This window comes from Oryx dammah, unplaced genomic scaffold, assembly GCF_014754425.2.
Source record: "Oryx dammah isolate SB20612 unplaced genomic scaffold, SCBI_Odam_1.1 HiC_scaffold_9, whole genome shotgun sequence".
NCBI classification, from domain to species: domain Eukaryota; kingdom Metazoa; phylum Chordata; class Mammalia; order Artiodactyla; family Bovidae; genus Oryx; species Oryx dammah.
Genome location: NW_024070193.1, coordinates 15,128,390 through 15,151,832, shown reverse-complemented (window position 1 = coordinate 15,151,832; position 23,443 = coordinate 15,128,390). Strand labels below are relative to the sequence as shown.

General features: G+C 39.5%; 1 protein-coding gene across 5 annotated transcripts in view; it reads left to right on the top strand.

Annotated features, from left to right (window-relative positions):
* The window catches only part of ERC2 (ELKS/RAB6-interacting/CAST family member 2), a 900,269-nt gene that overhangs the window by 751,453 nt on the left and 125,373 nt on the right, over positions 1 to 23,443 (top strand). For all 5 annotated transcript variants that reach the window (XM_040246394.1, XM_040246393.1, XM_040246396.1 and 2 more), the window contains one exon: positions 20,252 to 20,399. In XM_040246394.1, the coding sequence (XP_040102328.1) occupies positions 20,252 to 20,399 (148 nt within the window). The remainder of the gene's footprint in view (positions 1 to 20,251; positions 20,400 to 23,443) is intronic.

Here is a 23,443-nt window from a genome sequence, read left to right as displayed (position 1 = left end):
GTTTTGATCTAAAATCTGAAAAGGTAGAAGCATGTTATATTAACATGAATTTGGGCATGCATTTTTTCTTTCTTCTTTGTATCTTATTATTTTTAAAAAATCAGAGTTAAAAGTAGATACATCTGCTTTGAGGGAGGGAACCCAGATGGTTTTCTTGGCCTTGGTAGAGTGAGGGGTGAAGTGTGGTGATAGGTGAGAATAATTCAGAGGCAAAGGGACTAACTACCCTATCTTTCTAAACTGGGTGATCTTCCAGGCATTTTAATGGCTTGGAAACAAATAGGTGCTGGTGCCACTTTGTTTTCAAGCAGATTTGATTTTTCATGGCTCGGGCCAGTGTTTGGAAATAATTCATCAGAAGAAGTTGTCAGGATGAACAATAGACACATTAAAGTCAAACAGCCTTTGACATGTCATAGCTCCAGTGCTCTGAGACTTTTAATTCTGAAATTTTAGGAAGATAAGCTAACCGGAAAAACAGTGATCCACAGCCTCAAAAATACTTACTGTCAAGTCCAATTTCCCATTTCTTGCGTCCCATTGGGCATGTGTGGGAAGCTCCATTGCACCTTTTAAAGTGAGAGTGACTTGGAATATTTTGATGTCAAATGGCATAAACCAAATCCACCAATGTTATAGTCACCTAACATCACGTTAGCATCAAAAAGCCTCGTGGTGCTCAGGCTTTAATAACCACCAGTGCCTACTATTATGTTGGTGCAGAAACACTTAAAGATGATAAAAGTTTGTTTAAAAGTATGAAGCTAATGAAAATTATGTCAAGGTGGCTTTTTAGGTTAGTGATTGTGTTTCAATTTGTAAATGTTATAACTGTTTAAATTTTTTTTTTTCTCTAGCAAGCTGCAAACTTTTAAAGACATTAAGCCTGCCAAATTATAGCCACTTATTTCTGCCTGACGTATTTTTCAGCTTAGAACCACAGAGGGACTGCCAAGCCTGTTCCTTTTCATTACCTGTTCTGTGTCTGGCCCAGAGTTTAGATTTTCGAAAATGGAAAAAAGCTGTTTGCAAAATCACAAGGCTCTTGAGCTCTTAGTTTCTTCTTAGTATCAACGTTTATTTATTTAGGTTTGGGCTGGGTTTCAAAAGATTGAAATTGGAAACAGAGAAGGTGACTCTGAACACCATTTATCTGTATATAAGGGAACGTTCGATGTACGTTTAATTTAAAAAATTGCTGTTTCCTACAAGAGGGAGCTATTTTTCACATTGTTACAACATTTTTAGAGGTCACTAGGTGGTCATGTCACCAGCAGGGAGTTTTTGTTTGGCAGGCGGCATTGGCAGTTAGTTACAGATGCCTCCCATGATTCAGCGTTCAAAGGGGGCTGCTTTGCAAGTAACAAATACTTACAACCTGAGAACTGAAGTATAAAAAGTAGTGACAGGGGAAAATGTTTGGAAATGTAAAACAGCATCTTTAGTGGCCAAATTGGGGTGTTCGGGGAGTTGAAGATTACACGTCTTCTTTATACTTGGGTTTAGCGTTTACAGAAGCAATAATGTCTTAACTACCGCAGTTGGCCATCACCTAGCTTCTAGTTAGCAAAATTCTTAATTTGTGACTTGGTGACTGTAATTTGGAATAACATTCAGATTCCTGACAATACTCTTTTTCTTTTTCTGACAATAATCTTTATTAATCTCATCTCCTTCATTTGCCATCCCGGTGGTTACTCAACCTGAGCCTCTCAGTCATTCCTCATTGTGAATGCTGGTAATTTAAGTAAGATTAAGTGGGCGGCTAAAAGCACCAATTACTGGGGCTTCTTCTAGGCTTCCATATTTACAGACAAACCACTATTTCAAATTGGGGATAAGAGAATTATAAGCCGTCTTTAGGTGGAAATAAATAAATGAAGTGCAGATGGATCTTTGAGGAAACAGTTGAGAAAAAAAAAAGATTAATAGCCAATTGCTAGAACTCTGAACATTTTATTCATAATTAGTTTTTTAAAAGCTTTAAAATGGAGATAGATTTTCGTGTTCACATCAGGACAATTGCTATGTCTCCTTCATCCTCCCTTTTTTAAACTAAAAATAAGTTAAAGAATGCAGCTATCACTTAAGAATGCAATGCAATTATTGTACTATATTATTACAACTTCTTGGTTATAGATACTTTATTATTTTTTAAGCTACAAGTTAATTCAATTTGAGCAAAGAATTGTCACAGCTCACTAGAATTGTTTAGTATAGAAAAGCCTAAGAATTTCAGACTTATTTAACAGGACAAAGAAAAACATTCAGCACCTGTGTCTATTTGAAATCAAAGAGAAACTATGAATAAATTGACAGGACTTCCTTTATTTAACCCAGGCAGTGCATTGATATTTTCCCTGTTAAGATTTAGTTGTGTGTGTGTGTGTGTGTGTGTGTGTTGTTTTGTTTTTTTTTTTAATCCTTTACACAAGAATGGGCAACTGTCACAGTTTTACAGTTTTTTTTTTCTTTCAAATGAATTAAATTTGTGGTCTTAATAACACTTTGCTACTTTTTTTAATCCTTTGCAGAAAGCTTCTTGGCTTTGAAGATCCACTGAAATATTGAGTTTGGATATTCAAAAGAGTCCTGCTAAGTGATTGGAAAAAGGAAGCCAAAGTCTAGAGTGGAAATGTTGTCTTGGCTACACTCAGTCTTATAATGCAGTTCTTTTTGCACTTATCAGAAAATTCCTTTCCACTCTCCAATTTACATTTGCTTAAATGAGCGGAAGTGGAACTGTGATACCATGATAAACACTAGTAGCATATTCAATCTCTAGATACCAATACAGAAAACTAAAGATATTGTATCAGCATTCCTCTTTTTAATTTTTTAAAATAGTTGTCTCTTCAGGGCTCTAACAGCTGGAATACTCATATTACTCCCTTGGCAATTGGTGATTTGAATGTATTTATCTTGTAACTAATATTAATAGTAAACTAACAAGCTAACCTAATAATTATTACAATAATAGCTACAACTTGCATTCATAATAGTAATAACTGCCTGTAACCGAGTGAACGAACTGAATGGTTTACCTATTTTATTCATATAATACCCTGCGATGCTATTATTATTTTCATCTTATAGATGAAGAAACTGAGATTCACCCAAAATTAACTTCCATACAAATTCCCACAGATGATAATGGTGCAGAACTTGGATTTGAACCCAGATCTATAGAATCCCATTCATTCACTCAAATATTCATTGACTCTTCTGTATATCTAAATAATTGATCATTTTTAAAGACTATTTAGAAATAGCATTTTCTTTCCTGTCAGTGGGTTATGGTCACTTCTCTAAATAAATCATTAGAGAAAGAAAGAGGTCTTGTTTCCTTCAGATATTCATTTTCCCTTCATGGACTTAGGTTTATCCCAGTTGAAATTCCCATCAGCCATTTGGAGTGATGACTTTACACCAGCTTAACGGGTTTGGCTTAGTTGATAGAAGCAATGCCTAACTCACAGTGAGCCCGTGACAAATATTGCTTGAAGTGAATCGATCTACATCATTGCTGTTTAGGCTTTAGGGAACACAGCTATGTGAGTAGGGATATTGCTCACAGTTTTGTGAGATTTTGCAGTCTATCAGATGTTTTCCTGTTGGTTATCTCATTTGAACTTCAGTGACCTTGGGAGTAGGTAACAGCATTTTCATTTTACAGGCCCCACAGCTAAGATGCATAATGGTAAATGACCTGTCTAAGACACACATCTGAAATCATGTGACTATTTCCATTAGGCCCCTACTTTCTGTTTTCAATGCCTGCCTCCCAGTTGCACTAGTGGTAGAAGTTGGTTGAAGGTCTAGACTTCTCTCCCCTTTCTTACTGGGGTTGTGGCATCAGGGCCCATTCAGTAACATCCACATTATATGCACTGACTGCTGAGTCCTAAAGTACTGTTTTCACCCCCTTGGGGAGTTCTAGCACTGTACACTTTGAATCTCTTTGTGAAATTGTAGCAGCTTTTGATAGAGAAGGCAATGGCAACCCGCTCCAGTATTCTTGCTTGGAAAATCCCATGGATGGAGGAGCCTGGTAGGCTGCAGTCCATGAGGAGGAAGAGCCTGGTAGGCTGCAGTCCATGGGGTCGCGAAGAGTCAGACACAACTAAGCGACTTCACTTTCACTTTTCACTTCCATGCATTGTAAAGGAAATGGCAACCCACTCCAGTGTTCTTGCCTGGAGAATCCCAGGGATGGGGGAGCCTGGTGGGCTGCCGTCTATGGGGTTGCACAGAGTCGGACACGACTGAAGTGACTTAGCAGCAGCAGCAGCTTTTGAATTTAGCCTTGATCCCTTGGGCATACTGGGTAATGAAAAGAATGAACTGCCAAGTACTTGTTGGGAGCTGTCCTGGGCTGGTCTCGCTGATAGCAGCTCTGTGACTGATGGAAGATGCTTACTGAGATTCAGCCAAGTCCTCACAAGATTCAGAGCAATTGCATTGTCTTGTTTCTCTGTGTCAAAGGTATCACAACCTTGAACAGTAGTTACACATTGTCTGTTTAACTTTGAGGACTTATCAAATTATAGACTGCCCAGGTTCAAATCTGCACTTTGCCATTTATTAGCCATGTGAACTCAGGCAAACTAATTCATCCCAATCTGTCTCTATTTCCTTGTCTGTCACATGGGGAAAAGATAGCACCTACCTCTTAAAATTACTATGGAGATTGAATGAGTTAATATACATAAAGAAGTTAGAATAGTATAGTGTGTAGTGTCATAGTAGTATAGTACTTTAGGATAGTGTAGTGTTCAGGACACACACACACAAAGTGCTGATGAGCATCAGCAAATATTAGAAAACATACCCAGTTGTGGAATCTATGGCATGTCCTTTTGTGTGTCTAGCAGCTTGGCAAGGTGGTTCTGTAATCTTGAAATAGAACAGTGGTGTGCTGCTAAGCCATGTCAGTGGGGAAAATACCCTGATTGGTAATATTTGCCAATTTCCATGGTATAAATACTCCTGCCATGGCCAAGGTAGAGACTGACCATGGAGCTGGAAAGAGATGCACATAATTGACTCCTGCTAGCCAGTAACACGGAGAAGGCGATGGCACCCCACTCCAGTACTCTCGCCTGGAGAACCCCATGGACGGAGGAGCCTGGTGGGCTGCAGCCCATGGGGTCGCGAAGAGTCGGACATGACTGAGCGACTTCCCTTCCACTTTTCACTTTCATGCATTGGAGAAGGAAATGGCAACCCACTCCAGTGTTCTTGCCTGGAGAATCCCAGGGACAGGCGAGCCTGGTGGGCTGCTGTCTATGGGGTCACACAGAGTTGGACACGACTGAAGTGACTTAGCAGCAGCAGCAGCAGCCAGTAACAGCCAGTTCCAGCCACACCACTGAAATAGACCCTCAGGCCGTAAGATCAGTAGAGTGATTCCCAATTTGCAATTGCTCCCAAATCATAGCTATCCCTGTTTATGTGAAGCAGTTATTTAGGGTGAGTTCCCAGTGCTAGGGATCCCAAGTTGTAGCTTATTGATCTGAGTTGGGCTAATCTATTTCCTTTCCAGGAAGGTTGAAATTCACTGTCTTTTTTCTATTAAGCCTAAAGATTGTAGCATAGTTATTATATAAGGATTCTAAGAAAGATTTGGGGATTCTTGCTATGAGGGTCCTGGAGTGATTCTCTCATTGACCTTCCTAAAACTCTCTTTTTTCTTCTTTGTTCCATCCAAGCATCCCTCTAATACATCCTCTCTTTGCTAAGTTAGCCAGAACCAGTTTCTGCTGCTTATAGTCCAAAGAAATCAACTAAAACAGATTTAGTCACATCACTCATCCTTTGTTAGAATTCTTTCTCTGGGAATTGCTCAAGGTGGTCCTCTGGTACCTGTACCAGTACCTTCAGAGATGAGAACGAGGAAACCTGTGCTATTGTTTGACATCTGTGACTTAGCTAGAGTTCTTCCTGTTATTGAATTGGTATCAGCCTCACCTACCTGTGACTTCAATCCTTAGGTCCTGATTCATATCTTAGGACCACCCTGGTACAATCCTTAACTGTAGTCACTTTAGGAGATAGTTGAAGGAATACTACCATGTTCCTAAGTCTTCTGAGACATTGATTATTCCGACATTCATTGGTCCGATACAGATACATTTTGCATTAGAAATCCAACAAAACGGACAACGGGAAGAGAAGCGGGTTCGCACTGAACCCTCTGGCCACTTGTGGGTGTGGTTTTCTTAAAGGCTAATGTTAACCAACTCAATTTATCTTTCTTTCTGTGATAATGGAGGGCCTCCAGAAAAGCATGGAGTTTATGCCTGACAAGGCTTATTTGTGAAATAAAAATTAATATCCACATATCCTATGGATATCACATCTGAAATGGACTTCCTTTTCAAAGGGTTGGTCACTTAGTAAGAACAATTTAAGTTCAACGTGACATTTATTAGTTTACAAGGTGGCCTGCTTGGAAACCTCAACAATATTTAGGGAAATGTCAAGCATTTTTTAAAAAGAAAGACAAGCCCCCCATCTATGTAGAACAGTGGAGGGGGCAAAGTAATGCCCCAATGTAGGGGGCAAAGTAATTCTTCATACACACCCTCATTATAATAATATTTAGCAATCAAATGAATGCTTTCTAGACTTTGGATTTTATGAACCAATAATATGAAAAAATATTTTTGAAAACAATATAAAGCTTGATAACCTAATTAAACTATTAAATGAGACTCTTCACATGTTAACTACAGTCATCATCATTGGATAAAGGGGCATTTTTACATCAGCAAGTAGGAAGGGCATTACCTAATTTTAGAATAAAAGGTTTCCATTACTTACAAAGTGTTGGCAATATTACTGCCACAATATTGGTTTATATCGTCATGCATGTATGTGAATGAGTGTGCCGAGACTTGTATGTGCATGTGTGAGTATGTGCTTGCAACCATATGTGTATGAAAACTTCAGCATGAGCCAGTACCAGTCTTTGAGTTGGCACTTAGGAATTATTTAGTTTGGCCACACTTTTCCTTGATGCTACCCTAACATTCCTGGAAGTTGTACAGCTGGAAATAAGCATGAATAAGCAAAAGAGAAATAGTTTTAAATGGCTTCTCAGGTGGCACTGGTGGTAAAGAACCTGCCTGCCAGTGCAGGAGATGTAACAGACATGGGTTCGATCCCTGGGTCGGGAAGATCCCGTGGAGAAGGGAATGGCAACCCACTCCAGTATTCTTGCCTGGAAAATCCCACGGACAGAGGAGCTCACAGGCTACAGTCCATAGCATCGCACAGAGTCAGACACGACTGAAGTGACTTAGCATGTAGCACACAAGTCCTCTTAACATTTCCTCAAAGGCTGATCACCATCGGGAAGTCTCTCTTTCCGTCTAGAGCCTTTCCAGTAGAGCTCTTCTTCACACCCAGCTGTCACCCCTGCCCTCTCTGTGAGTTTACCTCCATCATCCCAGACCAAAGGGATGTTCCTTCCTTCCTACTATCAAGCATTTTAGCAAAATGACCAAGTCACCCAGACAACTTTGGGCAATCTACTTAAATCATACAGACTCAGTTTACTTAACTTTAAAATAAGAGTGATGATTGATAACTTTCTCCATGAAGGATAATTTGAGAGGACAAAATGAAATAATGTGCTTCACTTATGTCTTGTATATCATACAGCAAACACAGTGATTTATTAATGATTTATTTGTCTATCAATGATCTTTTATCCTAACAATGGAGTCATTCATTAATCAGCAATTATTTATCTTTTGTGACTTAAGTTTTCACATGCTTTCTTCTCCAGAGGAGTTTGCAAGCCTTATCTCTTGCCAAGCACTTAGCATCGTTTTTTTTTTTTTTTTTTTATGGTGAGTTCTTTTCAGATACAGATGGGGATTAAGACACTGGTTGACAACACCGATGCTCTCTTATGCCGCTAATGCACGAGTATGTTGCCATCCTCAGAGGTACTCTTTTTATCAATGAGACTTTGGAAACCCCGTTAAGAGTTCTGCAGCCCCATTCTTCTTTGAACTTAAGCCTTATGTCCTGTGCCTTGAAGTTCAAATCTAAAGAAGGCGCTCCGTTGCTGTTCAGCAGGGCTGGGCAGCCTCAAGGCTGTCCTGGGAGATAGATGATCTGATCTCAAAGCAGTCGGTCAACAGGTCAGAACCTCTGGGAGTGGTAATCAGTGTCAGGTTGGGGTCTGGTCACCAGGATGTTTCTCACTAAGTGGTTTTCCAGGTCTGAAAGGAACTGAGCTCTGTCACCTTTCTAGGCTTCTAATCTGCCCTCCTCATCTGATTCGTGTAGCAGTCTCTCTCTTGTGGACTGGATTAATTGCCTCTGGTGGTTAGTCTTGGGTCCATGTGGCATTAAGAATTGGGTATTGGGGAGAGGGAAATGCCTCAACCTTTTAAATCTTTGAGAGTAGAAAGTGATAAAGAATGAAAATGGGTACCTGTTATAAACAAGTGAAAAAGAAACCAGTAAAGCCGCTTTCATTATGAAAGAAAACTATTAGGTTGAATTACATAGAACTGCTGATACTTGACTGTTTCTGATCTACAAAAAGCCCTTCATATTATTCAGCCTAATAGCTATAAACATAAGATTTTATGTTTCTATTTATTCATTTGTTTTTGAACTTCTGGATCATAGCTGGATTGCACTGGACTCTGAGAATGAAGAGGACAGGATGGGATGGAGCTTTTGAATCAGTTATCCAGTATCTGGTATACATGGGTGGAGATGCCTTGTTGATTCTCATGCCTGAATTCATGGATATCTTCTCTGCATGGTATTGCTGATGGTCTGGTATTTGTTCCCAATGGAAATAGATGGGCGTTTCCTTATGTTTTGTGACATCATTGCAGGGTCAACTCATCTCATGACTGTGTATGGAGAGTCTCCGGGGTCTGCTATTTGGTAAGCTCCAAGGAAGCAGGGGTTGTGTCGTTTGTTTGTTCTTCCATCTCTTATACTTGGTGTGCAGTGGGCACTGTGTTGAAGGGGGTGAAGAACTGAGCTCTTATCATCTGTTTGGTTTAGTTTTCCTAGTGTGGCCAGTAAACAGCCACCCCAGAAGAACACGTTCATCTCAGCTGCTTCTGGTTGAACTTTGTAATTTCATGTCAGAATGTTCCTGCCTCTAGTGATCGCTCCTCCCAGAGTAGCAATTTCACCTCCATGAGCCACAGGGCCACCCATACTGTAAATCTGAGACTGCTTTCTATACCACGGTGTCTTGGGCTGGTTCCTCCGCGATTCTTTCCAGATGTGGAGTGCTTTCAGGTAGTTTACCAGACTCTCTCCTTCTGCATCCGCTGTCTGGTTTCATGTTCCTTCACCCTCTGAGAAGGAGCCCTCTAGTACTGTCCCGCATATTGTATTCATGAATCCAGAAATGTTAGGAAACTAACACACAGCTTCTCATTATTTTTTGTACTCACTAGCTTATTTTTGCAGCTCTTTGTTCTGCATGTCTTTTAAATCAGTTGCTTAGTAATGTTATATTTTAGGTGTGTACATACACACACACACACACAGACACAAACTTCGCTCTTTAATTTGGGCTCTGAAATGAATTTAAGGTCTTTGAATCTGCTCTTGCATCTGCATCTTTTTCATCTATAGGTTATGATACATGGGTGAAGCCTTGTCAAGAAAATGGCCATGTACATTTGCTTTCTCTCCCATTGACATAGTCAACAAGTGGTTAGAGAGTGGCCTTTTGAAAGGTTGTGTGTTTTCATGGTGGCATTTTAGCAGTTTCTTTCCAGCATAGAACTGTGATCAATTTGGTCTCACTTCTTTCCCTCACAATGTTGAAGTGTGTATTTTTAATTTCTGTCGTTTGGAATTTTAAGTTATTTCCAGAAAAACATATCCTCTTAGTTTTTAGGTACAAAGCCATGTTGAATTTACAATCTACTTTATTCTATATAATCTCTTAGCAAATCTATGATAAGAACAGAAGAACTGGGACTTTCATTCCTTTGTAGGTAACTATGTGTCAATTAAGTTACATCTTGAAATAGGCATCTAAAACATACCTATCACCTCTTAATTGACTTCTCAGCAGGTTTAATCCCATATGGAATGATTATTTGATAATTTGATAAGTGATAATTTGATTGTAAGCTTTCATCAAGGAATGAACAATGTAAGCAGAAAGGGGATTAGAATGTGAAATGCCTTAACTCCCTCTGCATTGTGGAGCTCTCCTGTGGCTAAAGTTCTTTATTTTTTTTTTTAAATAAGCACCCTTTGTGATACCTCTTTAGAATATAGATTACAAAGGTACAACTACCTTGGGGGCAGGAGGGGTGGGGGAGTGGAAAAGGGCAGAATTTATTGCAATGGCCACGAGATGGCAGACCTCAAACCCAGACTTCTCAGAGATTTACGCGCCCAATCTCATCCTTGAGCATACTTTAGAAATCATCAGCTTTCCAAAGGAAGACTCCTATTGATTATCCTAAATCATTGTTCAGTTCTGTGGCAGGCACAGCAAGGGAGAACAGGTTCAAGTTGATGGGAATTTGTTTAGCACGCCCTCTTTGTCATATATCATTTTCTTGCCCCTCCTAGAAACCTGCTTTTTGCCTGGTCAGTACCGTCATCCACAGCACACCATGAACACACCACTCTGTGTTTCCTCCTCCAGTGCAGGAGCACAACTGCCTTTTTCCTTCCCATGAATGGGAAGTCTCTCAAAGAAGCTGCTTCCAACAAACGCAGTTGTTTGTATTTCTCTCTACTAAGATCTGCCACACAAAGCCTTAATTCAATTTTCTTCAAATGTTGCATTAACAAAATTCTGGAATGTGCCCCCTTCTGCTCATATCCCTCTTAGAGCAATGACATGAAAATCTGCTTTGTTTTTCATTATAATATAGCCTCTGGGGATATTCTATTCCATGTAAACATAAACAAAAGGAGGTTTGATTTAACACAAAAATTTCAAATTAAGAAGTGAAATATTTATTTCAAGATACAGGAGTGCAGTTTGCTGTTCTGTGCAGGGCTTACTACCAAATCTTAGTAACCTTAAATATAAAGGGAAAATTAAAATATATAATATACACATCTATATATACATCTTACCAATAAGAAAAAAAAATGGTTGGATACCCTAGGGGCCAAGCCTTGAAGTCAATCAAAAAGTTAATGTAATGAGTCAAGTCTCTTGACAGTAACTGATCATCCATGGACACTGGCTTACAGTGAAGTCCAGTTGTATTTAGTTTTCTTATTATCAATCATCAATAACCCAGGGAATCTGGTTGGGTGTATTTTATATAGAAAACCACTTTGGCAGAGTTAAATGCTCTACAGAGGAGCCTTCTCATCACTGAATGTAAACAACAAGAATGAATGAGCATCATAGAACATTACAGTGACACAGGGTAGTCTGGTGGGTCACAGAGTCCTTTCATTTCACTTGCCCTCACTGTCTTCCAAATTTACCAATTTTTGTTTGTTTGTTTCTTTTTTTTTAATGGAAGAGTTTTTGTTTTGTTGTGAAGTTGTTTGACTTTGATTAGATTTTGTTCTTGACCTTGCCTTTTAAAAGGTCACTTTTCAGAACAACATTTCCATTTTTCACACTGCAGGAATCACGACTTGCCCACCTTTGTGTGGCCTTTCCTATCAATTCGGACAGGATGATACTCCACAGTCAGACCAGGCTGGTCTGGGATACAACTCTTCTATGATAGGGGTATTCTTCTTCACAATTTAAGCTCTATTGTCTCCTTTAAGTTTGTTTGCAAAACAGTTATCAGCTCATGAAAGTCAAATGGGCAGCTTAACAGAAACCAATTTCAGAGGCTTCTCTGAGAGTCTGTCTTGAAAATAAGAGACCCACTGGCATATTTAGATATTGAAGAGGAACCTGGTAGAAATTAATGTAAAACTCTTGAGTCATTACATTTTGTGGTGTCCATCTTATGTAATAATAAATGATTGCTAACATTTGTGTGGTCCTGTCAGACACTGGACAGAATCTCTACTTGTATTATAATCTTTAGCTCTTACAACAATCTGAGAGAGTTACTATTATCTTTCCTTAGTTCATTATGAGGAAATAGAAGTTTCAGAGTCATAAAGTAACTTGCCCATGGGCATAAAAACAAAGATATTGCTGAGATTCAAACCCAGGTATATTCAGTTCCAAAAATTAGGCACTAAGGGTCTTCTCTTCTAAAGAATTTGAGTAATACTATATTTGTATTGGTGAGTTTTCAAAAATCACAATAAACAAAAGAAGTATTTACTTTTTTTCTTTTTCGTCTCTCCCTCTCTGTCTCTCTCTCTGGATCAGGCACACAATAGTCAATAATGCTTCACACATGTCCTTTGCCAGAACCTGGACAGTGGTCCTTCCCATTCCTTATTGTCTTTTTATCAATCTCCAAAGGTCTAGGGATGGAGAAACTGATTTAAGATGAAGGCAATACCTCTTCTGGCACTGATCGTTGTCTGGCCTCAGGCCTTTTCCACATGGGAAAATCAGTTTGACTCAGACTCACCCGTATCCCTTTGCAGAAGGATGCCGAGAGGTACAGGCATCTTTGTATTCTGAAGCACAGGATGCTGGACCGGTTGCACTAGGAGCTCAAGGATGAGCCGGCTGCCTCCCTGGGTTGTGCCCTGAGAGAGTAGTGGGGTAGAAACCAGTGCACAAAGCGGAGCAAAGAACTTCCACAAGACTCGTAGCCCCTGTGTTAGGAAATTCCAGTCATGTGCTATTAAATTTCAAAGACAAAATTCTCTGTAATTGGAGTAAACGATTTCTTGAGGTCAGTTTTAGGTGGGCGACGGAGAGCAAACCACATTAAGGAGTCTGGGCTGCCAAAGCTTCGCTTTTACAAATCTGGTCTGTTCTTTGTCCTTGGTGAAACTCACATTGTTCAAATATATCTCACCCTGTGGGCCCACCTCATGCAAGCTGCTTCGTTTTTTGCGTGGGCCTTCTGTATACACAATACATCATTCTACTGGTGGGTAGTGTTGATATTAATTGTTACCAAAAGCCTTTTCTTTCTTACTGTGCTGTTTGAAAATACAGCTTTTAAAATTTAGGCAAATGAGCATCTATCTGCAGGGTTGATTGTAGCAAACCTTACTCTCACACCAGGGGTAAGAGAGAGGCTGTTTTGAACAGGATCTTTCGTCACCGTCTGTCTTAAGTCACCTCCTACTGAACTTATGGTTGAAGATTCAGGGTCATAAGGGAAAGAAAACAGTAATTAACTGGGAAAAGTTGATTGAGCGGAATTTTTCCCCACAGTATGATTAGAACATGACTGTGGGCTAAGCACCATACATAATATAGGTTTTCCCTTGAAATTATCCAAACATTTCTTAATGGAATGCATTTTTTTAAGCATCTGCTTTTGTAATTGAATGTGTTCCTAAAGATGGGCCAGCTAACTAAAACAAGAGCCCACAGGAAAAACTGTGTTAATGCTTCTCCCCACAATCTAATTTATAACAGTTCCTAATTGGCCTGCCTCATTTACAACTCCTAAAATTAATTTTCAATCCTCTTTCAGAGCTCAAGTCATCATTAAAAGAACGACAGCAACAGGGAGTGAAATAGAAATGTTTATAAAGCTCCCTTTTAAATTGACTGTGATAAGTGACGTAGGAATGTATTACCGTCTGAGGATTGTAGAACTCTCTTTGTGAAGGTTAGCCATAGGCAACTCTGGAAAGAAGGCATTTATCTTGGCAGGAGATGCCCTTCAGTCCTCTTTTGTTTTATTCCGTTGAGGATTTTTTTCAGGGTGGCTAAAACCATTTTTTTTGGTGTTTTATTAGCTGTATCTTGACTACCTCCTACAAACTGAATGACAGCTTAGGGTTATTAAATGTGTTCTTGCACATATTTTTATCCATTGTTAACCCTGACTAAATGCATGCAGGGGCACAGAATTCCCCTCTCTTTTCCTTCATTGTTGCCCATATTTGTTAAAGAAATTATTCCCCTTGACGTTTGTTTAGGCTGCACTTTGATAAAATGCCGTCTATGGCCCACTTTCTTAGCTTGGCATTCAGCAGACCCTTATAGATTTATTTCTCTTTGCATTATCTTATCTTCCCTTCTAGCATATTTGGGCTTCCTTTTCATATTTTAAGTTACATTTTGGGGCATGGACAGATCACCTTAGTAATTGTATACCAAAGCATTGCAATGTTTTAAAGATAGTTTTGCAAGCCTTTGGCATATACTTAACCCCACTAACTGTCTAAAGACGAGTATATATGTTCCTTTTCATGCTGTCGGTGAATAAGCAAAAAAGACTGAGTGCTGAAAGTGACTTCAGAGAAACTTTCTTCTTGTTGATGGGACAGTGACGTTTTCTGAAGCACTGTAAATCTGGCTTTGAATTTAGAAGGTGGCTCACTTGGTGAGGAAATTAATGAGGGTTTTTCTTTGTATTTCTGATTTATAGCCACATGTATACTCTTTATACTTGAGCCTTAAAAAAAAAAAGATGTAAAGGAGATATCAAAACTGCAAATACTTCAATTTTCTCAGCTTTTTTAAACCCCCAAAAGGAGGACATTTAAGCTTCCTAGTTTATGTCAGCATCTGGTATTTTCTAAAAACAGTGAATTATTTATAATTGAGTGCTTTAAGTTAGGTATATCAGCACACTGGCCTATAAGAAATATCAAAACTTAGAATCCAATATAGGGCTAACAGATGAAGTTATTCTTTGAAAAAACTTATATTTAGTATCCCTTACCCTCAAAAAAACAAAAAAAGCAAAAAACCCTGACTTTGAAACTATGATTAATGAAAATCCATAACCATGCAGAGTTAACTCATAATGGTATAATCTATTAGTTAAGATGTATCAGATTTATAAAAAGTTATTTTAAACACATAAAGATTTTTGCTTTTAAAAAACAAATGTAATGGCTTTGTCAGCCTAGAATTAAGAATTTGCTTTGCCTGACATCCCTGTAAGGGTATATCTAGGAAATGGCTAGATATAACCTTAACATATTCAGAACATCTCTCCAAATATCCTAAGTATGAAATGTTCATGTTTCTAGTTTTGTGTAATTTAAAAAACCCTTTGCCAATTATTCTTTGATTTAAGTAGACAGGAATTACTGAATATAGATACCAATCAAGATATTTTAGGAAAAAATATCATTAGTTTAAGGCCAGTCTTTAAATGAGGGTTTCTGAATATGTATAATCATTGTTATATTAATTTTATTCAGAGTTCTATCATTGCATAATACTAGTACTTATAAAAAGATTTTTTAGCCAAGAGCAAACAAAAATAAAACAAACAATACGATAAGGACAAGTTTATGAAGAACAAAATTGTTATTTTGTATGGATATTAGTATTGATGAGTAAGTAGTTTTAAATACACTTTTATAAAAATGATTTTAAATTTATTTTGAGGTTTACTAATTAAGAATTATTAGATTTGAGGCTCTATTTAGTGGCAACATCTGTAGAGATTTGAGGATTAATATGTTTCTTATTGAGAGAAAACTGGGAATTAGAAATTAATTTGCTGGGACTTTTGATGTATTATAAGAAGAGCAATACATGTTAAATACATGAAAAGCCCAAGTTATAGAACTGTAGGAGAAAAGGAGTTTAGAGGGGTCAATCTTTAGGTTGATGATAACTTTTCAGTCAGTTTAGTCGCTCTGTCGTGTCTGACTTTTTGCAACCCCGTGGACTGCAGCATCCCAGGCCTCTGTCCATCACCAACTCCCAGAGCTTGCTCAAACTCATGTCCATCAAGTCAGTGATGCCATCCAACCATCTCATCCTCTGTCATCCCCTTATCTTCCTGCCTTCAATCTTTCCCAGCATCAGGGTCTTTTCCAATAAGTCAGTTCTTTGCATCAGATGACCAAAGTATTGGAACTTCAGCTTCAACATGAGTCCTTCCAATGAATATTCGGGACTGATTTCCTTTAGGATGGACTGGTTGGATCTCCTTGCAGTCCAAAGGACTCTCAAGAGTTTTCTCCAACACCACAGTTCAAAAGCATCAATTCTTCAGCACTCAGCTTTCTTTATGGTCCAGCTCTCACATCCATACATGACTACTGAAAAAACCATAACTTTGACTAGACACACCTTTGTCAGCAAACTAATGTCTCAACTTTTTAATATGCTGTCTAGGTTGGTCATAGCTTTTCTTCCAAGGAGCAAACGTCTTTTGATTTCATGGCTGTGGTCACCATCTGCAGTAATTTTGGAGTCCAAGAAAATAAAGTCTGTCACTGTTCCCGTTGTTTCTCCATCTGTTTGCCATGAAGTGATGGGACCAGATGCCATGATCTTAGTTTTCTGAATGCTGAGTTTTAAGCCAGTTTTTTCACTCTTCTCTTTCAGTTTCATCGAGAGTCTTTGTAGTTCCTCTGCTTTCTGTCATAATGGTGGTGTCATCTGCATATCTGAAGTTATTGATATTTCTCCCGGCAATCTTGATTCCAGCTCATGCTTCATCCCGCCCAACATTTCGTATGATGTACTCTGCATATAAGTTAAATGAGCAGGTTGACAATATACAGCCTTGATGTACTCCTTTCCCAATTTAGAACCAGTCCATTGTTCTATGTCTAGTTCTAACTGTTGCTTCTTGACCTGCATACAGATTTTCAGGAGGCAGGTCAGGTGGTCTGGTATTCCCAACTCTTGAAGAATTTTCTAGTTTGTTGTGATCGACATAGTCAAAGATTTGGTATAGTCAATAAAGCCAGAAGTAGATGTTTTTCTGGAACTCTCTTGCTTTTTCTATACAATTACTGAAGTTATGTCATTCTGAATTTTGACCTAGAAGAGGAAAATGAATTTAAAAGGGTCATGGGACACAGGAATGAGAGTGGACATCAGGAGATTAGTTAGGAGATTGTTGTAATTGTCCAGGTGGAAGATGATGAGATTGCACCAGACGGGTACGTGTGTGAAAATGTGTGTGTACACCTACCTGTGCATAAAGAATGAGAAGGACAGAAAGAACATATGTACCTTGATGGGAAAAATGAGCAAATTTTAGGTATGCCAAATATTTGAAGCGTGTACTTGCAGTTTATTTTGTGACTGAAGCGCTTCATTTACAATCTTTAAGTATTTATTCTTACGATATTTTGTGGGAGGGAAGTATAACATAGAAAGATATAAGCATAAGAAAAAGTAAAAAACCAGCCTATCTATTTCACCACCATTAGATAATGCCTGTTAGCATTTTAGTGTTTTCCCTCTCATTTCTTTCTATGAATATGGTTTTTGTTTGGGGGATATTGTGTATACATTTGCATGTCAAGAGCTGTGAAGGGTCTGAAATTTTTCTTATTGACACGCTAACAGGTTTGCCTGCCTCTGTTTCAGGGATGCAGGCAGAGAACCAGAGACTTTTGGGTTAGAGGCATTGGCTTTATTGCTCAAGCATCAGTATATTTATGTCAAGACCCTGTTCCATTCCCCAAGTTCTTTGGAGGCAAGACAAGAGGGCCAGATGAATAGCTGTATATGTAATGGGTTGCATTGAAGGAGAGTCAGGGAACTTGAATCTTTTATAAGACAGGGCAGTAAGATGCCTGTCTTTTGCTCTGCAAGGAAACACTATTATACAAGGCAGTAGTATATTTAGCTTTTCATTGTAAGGGGAACACTGTGTATATCTCTCAAGGCTATTCACTCTAAACAATCCTTGGAAACCTGTGAGAACAGAAGGTAGCACCTTTGCTCATAAAATATGCAGAAATATAAAGCTCATGGAGTCTCTCAACAAACATACATGTTCTCATGTATCATTACATTTTTTAAATCAGCATTTTATTTATTTATTTATTTTAATTTTACTTTACAATTCTGTATTGGTTTTGCCATACATTGACATGAATGGCTGCATATAGCTATAAAATGTGAATCTTTGGGATATAGCATAATGTGCTGTCAACTCCCAATTTTCCAAATAATGATCTTTTCAGTTGTTTCCATTTAATTTATATTTTAAAAAACAAAATTAAAAATAAAAAGTTTCACTTGTAAATTTCTATTTGGAGCAGAGTGGCAAAAACTATTGCAATCACCTTGGGTGTGCTGTAGCTAAATTGGAGTAGATAGCAGTTGAGCTCTCCCTGATTTGATGTCTATGCAGCCTCTTCATCTTGGCCTTATATATAAATATGCAGTGGCTGTGAATGGCCAACATTTCTGTTGTCTCAAGATGTTATCCAGAAAGAGACAGGCTCTGTGAAGTTGACTATTAATGCTGTTATTTGTAGTCTAGCCTACACTGGTTTTCTTCTGGAAAGTGGAGACATTTCCCAACATTTCTGCTGCTCACATGTCTGATTGGGCCTCAGACAGAAGCTCCTACTGCCTGGCATGAGCAGGGCCCAGAAAAGTCCATACAAATCCCTGTAGTGAAAAGGAAAAGAAATCCGAGATCCAAATAATGACCATCTTGTCCAAACATCTGGAGAGGGCCTGGTCTGGTGATGGGAATTAAAGAAAGGCAAAACAGGACCATGACCAGGTTTCCGTCCTGGGGCTTGTGTGGAAAAAAGTGCTCAGTATGGAGGCTTTCCTAGGGCCATAGGGTCTTCTAAATTATCTAGACTATTGCTGAAGTGACACAAATGGTTGAGACGAGGCCTCCTCAGAGGAAAGGAGGACTAAATGAAACATACCAGGAGGGCCATTTCCTAGTCAGTAATAGTCTCAGAAAATTCTAGGTTAAAATTTGTGATAGATGTTGACAGAAAATTGGACTATAAGATGGGAGGAAGCAACTGTAATACTTTTCTAAGTAAGCAGTGATCAGCAATTAATCAGCAGTCAAAGCACCGTAATTTTTTTAAGTGAGAGAGTTTTCCAGTGGTGTCTTAAAATTTCTTAGGAAGTATAAACTGAACTTATTTATTTATTGAACAAACATTTTTGACACCTGCTTTATGCTCTTCTAGAAGCTGGAGAATTGGTGGTTCACAAGGCAATGGGGTTCTAATTCATGGAGTGTCAATTCTGGAAAACAAACAAATAGTAAATATCTTAAGATTGTTTCAAGCAGTGAACAATTCTATGAAAACAAAAAAAACAGTGTAACGTGACAGACCAGTGGCTTGGGCACAAGGTGGAAGCTAAGAAGTCACCTCTAGGGAGAGTGGCTGGAGAGGGCTTTTTTGAGCTGAAACATGAAAGATGTTGTTTGTGGCAAAGGTATTCCAGGCAGAGGGAATGGTGGAGGCAAAGCTTAAGAGGTGAGAACAAGTGCAATATTTTCAGGGACTGGAAAGAGATCAGGAACAAAATCTGCAGGAGGCTAGTGACTGAGGAGGGAAAGAAAGAACAAGATGACCTCAGAGAGATGCTCAGGGTCAGTTGGTGTAACGAGTTGCAGGATCTGAATTTGAAGTTTAGTGGGTGATGGGATGGACTTTTCATTCAACAGAATGGTGGAAGCTGGATTTATATTGTTTTAAAGATTACTTTGGTCTCTGTACCAGGGTGGCAAGTGGTTAAGCTACACAAGTAGTTGCTGGCGGGTGGGATAAGTTTGTAATAGTAAGTTAATTGAGATAGGGGATGTATTTTGGTATAAAACCTAATGAAATTGTTGATGGATTGGCTCTGAGTGAACAGAAAGAAAGGGAGTCAAGGATAACTTCTAATTGAGAGATTTGGGCTACTTAGTGGTTGGTGTTAAAGTTACTGAGGTAAGGAAGACTGAGAAATGAGGGGTTCTTGGTAGAATGGCGGGGAGCGTTACTAATTTCATTGAAAATTGAAAGGAGACCTTGGTAAATATCTCTGCATGCCTTTTTCAAAAGAAATTCTTGCATGATACAAATAATACTTGATATTGAATTTGCTGCCCAAGTTTATTGACTTATCTTGGGGTATCTAGAACCTTACCTGGCAAATGGAAGGATAGATAGATGGAAGGATTCAACAGTTGAATTACTGGATGGATAAATGGGTAGATGTCTTAGGAATGTGCAGACTGACTCCCTCCATTTCTTGTATTCAGCTGTGTCTGTGAAGCCATCAAAAGCTGTGTCTCAGAGGACACACTGAGTGGGTCTCAGGGATTCTGATACAAGCTATTTTGTCCATTCCTCTGAGAACCAAGGAAGCAGTTGTTTTTAATCACTATCTAAAATTCCTCCCCTTGAGACAACACGTCATGGCTCGCTTCAACTATAAATGCTGATTTTTGTCACTTTAAAAATCATCACAATATCTTTATTTTACCAGGCAGGAAGCACTTCTTGCGGCAATCAGTGAAAAAGATGCGAACATTGCCTTGCTGGAACTGTCTGCCTCCAAAAAGAAAAAGACACAAGAAGAAGTCATGGCCCTCAAGCGGGAAAAAGATCGACTAGTGCATCAGTTAAAGCAGCAGGTGGGGCCTTTTGCATGACTGGTGTGTTTTGCTGGGTTGTGGGTTTGAAGTGCTTTCTCTGGGTTTAGTTACTCTTTGTTTTGCCGTGTCCATCCTGCATGCTCAAGCAGGTGAAACCAGGTAGGAGAAAAATAGTCCAAGTTGTCGCGGGAACATTTTATTGCTTTCCTGTTTTTGTGCATGTGCCTGGGCTTGTGTGGTTCTCAGCCAGCGCTATTTTCCTTTCTTTTGTATTCACATCTTCTCCCCAGAAACACCTCTCAGCTCCTTTCTTTCCGATGGACTTTGTATGACTTCCGACTAAATCCTAGGAAGTACTAATTAAATTCTGGGCACTTTCTTTCCCATAGAACTTGTTACCTTCTGTCTTGCTCACTTTCTGGGCCCCATAATGACTCCCATTATCTAGTTCTTTTGATTTCTTTGCTCCATACTTCCAACTTTGATTCTTCAATGATTTCTACCCAAACTTTCTGGCCAAGAACCATCCCCCAGCCCCTAGGCTTGGAGATAGCCAGGCTATGCTTGGAGACCCCTGTAGCCATTATTTAGTCAAATACTTTTTTAAACGTTCATTTGCCACATTATCCTATGTTTCCCTCATCTAGGCCATTGTGTGTCTTTTGTGTGGTTTCCTGGAAGTGGCTTAAATGGAAATATTTATACCTAAAGCATATTGCAAAATCATCTCTGAAGTCTTCAGACACAGTTTCTCCTCCAGGTATATATAACCTGAGCGCTTTTGGAATCAATGGTTACAAACAGTCAGATTGCAGCTTCATTATGAAACCCACTCAACAGAGAATGGTTCAGTGGCCTGTGGTCTCACGATGTGGCTATCATAGCTTAGCTTGGGCCACCTGTGGCTCTGAAGTTCTCTGGATGCCTGAAAAGATAAGCTCCCTCCTGTCACAATTGGGCCACCCCTTTCCCTCCCCAGGAAGGAAAAGGCATCCTTTGGCCCTGAACCAGAGTCTGATTTTCATGGGGCTGCCTTACTAAGACAGCGAGTAGACAAACACCGCCATGCCTGGGTGCCCTCTTCTGCAGAGGGAGGGTGCCAGTCGCTGGTGGGTGTTGGGGTCATTCCACAGAGCAGCATGCCTTGCTAGTGCTGATCCAAGAGTTAGGGGCCACTTACATCTGACCACTTCGTTTGGGGCTGTGCACCTTCTATACTAGTTTTTCCACCCACTTGGCCACAGAAAGTCAAGTTGAGGCTCCTTCTTTGCTTTCTCCTAGTTCCTTCCCTGTGCACCCTGCATCCTCCCCTCCTTCACATAACCATTGTAGCTTTCTCCCACAGGTTTATAGACCTAAGAAACAGCCCCTGACCTCGAACATACCATGCAGTTGTGATGCTAGCTACAGCCCAGATATTACGGCCAAGTACCATGGGTCCAGCTATGATGCGTACATGATCCAAAGGTCTCAGGTCAGTCAGCGGCTGAGGAGACACTCGCCCCCACCATTGGGGTTGGGGGTGCATAAGAGCTACATCACATCTTGACCTTCAGCTCTTCTGATGATTTCCAGTATTCATTGGCCATAGAGTCTAGAACCATAGATGAGAGCACTATATCTTGATTTATAATGAAATTGCATTTATTATGTATTTGCCAATGTAGTATTGATGATCACCTTACAGGTCCAGCTCTTCTGAAATAGGCTGCACTGCTGTAAAGACAAGATTAGCAGAGGGCTTACCATTAGGCTCCTTGAATTACATCTGTCTTTTTTTCTCTTAGATACTTTCCTCCCCAAATCTCTCTATACTCTTCCCAGAAAGGAATTTTTTAAGGCTGTTTTTTGTTGTTGTTTTTTTTTCTTTCTCAGCATCATGAAAATGCACTCCTGGATTCCAGGAAGGATTGAGTGTAGCCCTTCAATCTGCTCCTGGGAAACTGTACAAAGCCTGCATTATTCACGACAGGCTTGGTTTTGGGTATCATGGGGCACATTTGGGAAACCCCAGCCATGCACAGTTAGGCTCCTGCCTGGGCTAAAAGCAGGGTCTGAAGAACTGTTATGGAAAAAGAAGCAGCAAAGGAGGAGGATGGGCTTCTTTCCCTGACTTAGATTTGAAATTCTTCCCAAGAAATTCTTCTGTGACCCTACTGGCCACAGAGCAAGAAAAAAATGTCAATTTATGTATTCTTGTTACAGATGATAATGAGTCTGAAAATAATAGTAATTGGCTTATAAAAGCATGCCATTTTATTGAGAGTTTACTTTGTGCCAGGAAGGGAATCCAGTGTCCCTGGGGGACTTACTCTGTCCCACGGTCCTCACAGCAGCCCTGTGATGTGTCAAGATTACCTGCTCTTTCTGGGGTCCGTAACTGAGACTCAGAGTACAGAATAACCAGCCCAACATACAGAGCTTGTAAGTGATAGTGCTCAGATTTTATATAGCCCGTCTGAGTCCACATATACCCCACCATGTTTAGGAGGCAATTCAGAGTTGCAAGCAGATGGATATTCCAGAAATTCTGAGGTCCTTTTATCCTTGTATACCTAAAGTAGATGCCAGAAACCCATTTGAGAATGGTCTCCAGCCAGCCATTCATAAAGAATAGTTCTGCCTAGAGCTCTTAGGCTTAGGATGTTTGATCACATAATGACTGCTAGTACTTTTAAACTCCCATCATGTGCCAGGTGTGAGTCAAAGGGCTTTATATACATTAACTCATCAACTCCCACCAAAGAGGAAGAGCTGATGCTCTTACAGAGAAGGAGCCAGAGGTCCAGAGAGGTTGGGTATGCTGCTCAGGCTTCATAGCTGGACACACCATGAAGCTTGAACAGACATTTTTGCCACACAGCTTTAAGTGGATTTTGCATTTGGCATCTGGAATTTCATTGCGTAGGTTAAATTTTTATTCCAGCACTTGTTAGTTGAGTGATCATGAGCAAAATACTGAACCTCCCTGAGCTTCAGTTTCCTCATCTGTAAATTGGGCTAATATATGATTCAGAGGTTTGTTTGTGAGGTATAATGTATATAAAGTGATTTGCACATGCTTGGTAGACAAATGTTCCAAA